General features: G+C 50.3%; 1 protein-coding gene across 9 annotated transcripts in view; it reads right to left on the reverse strand.

Annotated features, from left to right (window-relative positions):
* SF1 (splicing factor 1) overlaps positions 1 to 593 on the reverse strand; it is a 14,017-nt gene extending 13,424 nt beyond the window's left edge. For 5 of the 9 annotated variants that reach the window (XM_040466025.1, XM_040466029.1, XM_040466024.1 and 2 more), the window contains exon 1: positions 170 to 593. In XM_040466025.1, coding sequence (XP_040321959.1) covers positions 170 to 200 — 31 coding nt within the window. In that variant the 5' untranslated portion in view covers positions 201 to 593. The remainder of the gene's footprint in view (positions 1 to 169) is intronic. The other 4 variants (XM_040466032.1, XM_040466033.1, XM_040466031.1 and 1 more) reach the window with 1 other exon arrangement.
* Positions 594 to 2,592: the final 1,999 nt, after the last annotated feature.

The following is a 2,592-nucleotide window of genomic DNA, read 5'->3' on the forward strand; positions in this document are numbered from 1 at the left end:
GCCGCGAAGGGGAAGGCCGCGGTCAGGGCCCCCACCGAGCCCACGGGCGGGGGCGGCGGCGCCCCGGGCACCAGCAGCCCCGCCCCAGGCCCGGGAGCAGGCGGTGGCCCCGGCTCGAAGCCCCCTTTGGGCCCGGAAAGGGGGGGGAGGCCGGGGGGGCCCAGCTTACCCAGCGGCGTGGCGTTCGCTCCGGTCGCCATGGTGCCCCCGGGGACCGGCACCGGTGGCTCCTTTTAGGTGGCGGCGGCGGCGACGGCTTCTTCGCGAACCTTCCGGGGGGAGGGGACCCGACTGCGCTGCCGCGGAGCGCGCGGAACCCGTCCTCTCACGCGGCGGGCGGCGGCGGCGCGAGACGCACAAAGAGGGAGGAGAGAGGGCGCCGCGGGGGCGGGCCGGGGGCGACGGGTCCGAGGCCTGGATTGGGCCGAGCCGAGGCAAGGGGGTCGGAATCGGCGGCCTCCGATTGGCGGAGCCTTAGCCCTTCTCGATGCACGCTGGGATTGGCCGGACCGTTAGGCCAGGCGAAGAAATGGCGGACGAGCCTGGCGAGCTAGGAGGTGTCGCAGCGCGCACTTCATTTGTTACTGCGCGAACTGAGCTCAGCGTCCAGAAAGGAGGGGATAGGGTGGGGCAAGCTCTGTGACGTAAGAGCCAAGGGCTTTCTCATTGGTTGAAACTGATTGAGTCAATCATCCTTGGTTGCGTCGTAGTCTCATGGGATTGGCTGTCGCTTGTTCGATTCTTTTTCTACTCCCCTCCCCCGGGGAGCAGTTTCGCTGGGATTAAGCGAGAGGTCGCGGCGGTAAAGCCGCGGCTGAACGAGATTTACGGTGGGGGAGGAGTGGAGAAGGAGCGCGCATGCACAGTTGGGACAAAGCTTCCTCTCCGCCCTTCGCTTCATAGTCGACCCTGGGGTCCGGCGCGGAAGCCCTAAGTGACGTCAATTCTCGATTCCCATGGTAACCCGGAACTGGGGGACGGGGGGAGGGGCCGGCGCGCGCCCGTAAACAGGATCCGTTGACTAGCCGCAGGTAAAAAGGGACTTCCTGTTTTCTTAAAAGAAGAAAGAAAATAAGCTATAAAATAGCCTTTTTGAAAGGTTGAAAGCAATATCTGAGCCGACAGAAGAACACATAATCTGAGGCGACAACAATATAAAGTCAATTCCAAAATTAATTTACATACACATTGCGTTTCCATTCGAATCTCAATTGGGTTGGGGTGATTACATCATCTTATAATCATAGAATTATGAAAATAGTGGGGAAACTTGTCAACGAGGTCGAGAAGGAACTTGCATTTCAGACGGTACAAACAATATAAAAGACACCATCATGAAACGATGTAATATTGTAGGAAAGACCGATGAGGGCAGCAGGAAGAGACTGGGAATAGATTCCCCCATATGTAGGTAGATTCCGTAAAGAAAAATTTAGCTAATAAATGGTATAGAGTGCTAAATTAGACAATAAAACAGGCACGGAACACGATGTAGGACACTATCAGAGTCATGTAGAGATAGAGACTTTTAGGAAGACAAGAAACTCAGACTAATAAAAGATGACCACCAAAGAAATGAAAACTGTATGATAAAAGCAGACAGTAATACATCAGGAAAATATGTTTGCCACACATGATAAAGAGCTTATATGGAAAGAAGTCTTCAAAGTTAATGGGGGGGGGGTGGCAGGTGGCACCTGGGTGGCTCAATTGGTTACGCTTCTGACTTCAGCTCAGGTCATGATCTGGTTGGTGAGTTTGAGTCCCCGGTTGGGCTCTGTGCTGGCAGCTGAGCCTGGAGCCTGCTTCTGATTCTGTGTCTTCCTCTTTCTCTGTCCCCCTCCTGCTTGCTCTCTGTCTCTGCCTCTCCCTCAAAAATAATAAGTATTAAAAAATTTTTAATGAAAAAATGTTAATTTTTTTTTTAATTAATTAGAGGGACGCTTGGGTGACTCAGGTTAAGTGTGGGATTCTTGCTTGCAGCTCAGGCCATGATCTCACCATTCGTCAGATCTAGCCCCATGTTGGGCCTTTTCAACGTATCAGTCCCACCTCTGGGAATCTGCCCCAAAGCAAAGTGTGTGATGATATAATGTAATGTGTTCATGGTCTTATACTGCATTTACTGCAGCACTGTAACGGTGAAAATCTGGAAACAAAGTGTGTTTCTATTAATAAGTGAATTCGACAAACTGAATGTCCATAACATAGATTACTAGGCAGATTTGAAAACCAGTTAATCGATACCAACTGATGTAGAGGGACTTCTGTGCTGTTATTAAATGAGAAAAGCAGACAAATACATATTTCACGATCTCGTTTTTGTAAAGCCCCGTATATGTGTGTGCTTGTGCATGTTTTTATTTGGTTAGCTGAGCATAGCTATGGAAGAATAGACGGCATGTTATTAGTGAAGCACTGGAGAGGGAAACAGTTACTTGGACATTATTCCATACATTTTGAGCACTCAAAACATTTTTTAAATGTGCTTCATACTTTTTAAAAATTTCTGATGATCCCGTGACATAACATTATATAACTGAACATAACGAAGTCCACTGAGGAAAATCAGCAAATTTTTAATGGTGGTGG

This window comes from Herpailurus yagouaroundi, unplaced genomic scaffold (assembly GCF_014898765.1).
Source record: "Herpailurus yagouaroundi ecotype Mexico unplaced genomic scaffold, PumYag 569, whole genome shotgun sequence".
Taxonomy (NCBI): domain Eukaryota; kingdom Metazoa; phylum Chordata; class Mammalia; order Carnivora; family Felidae; genus Herpailurus; species Herpailurus yagouaroundi.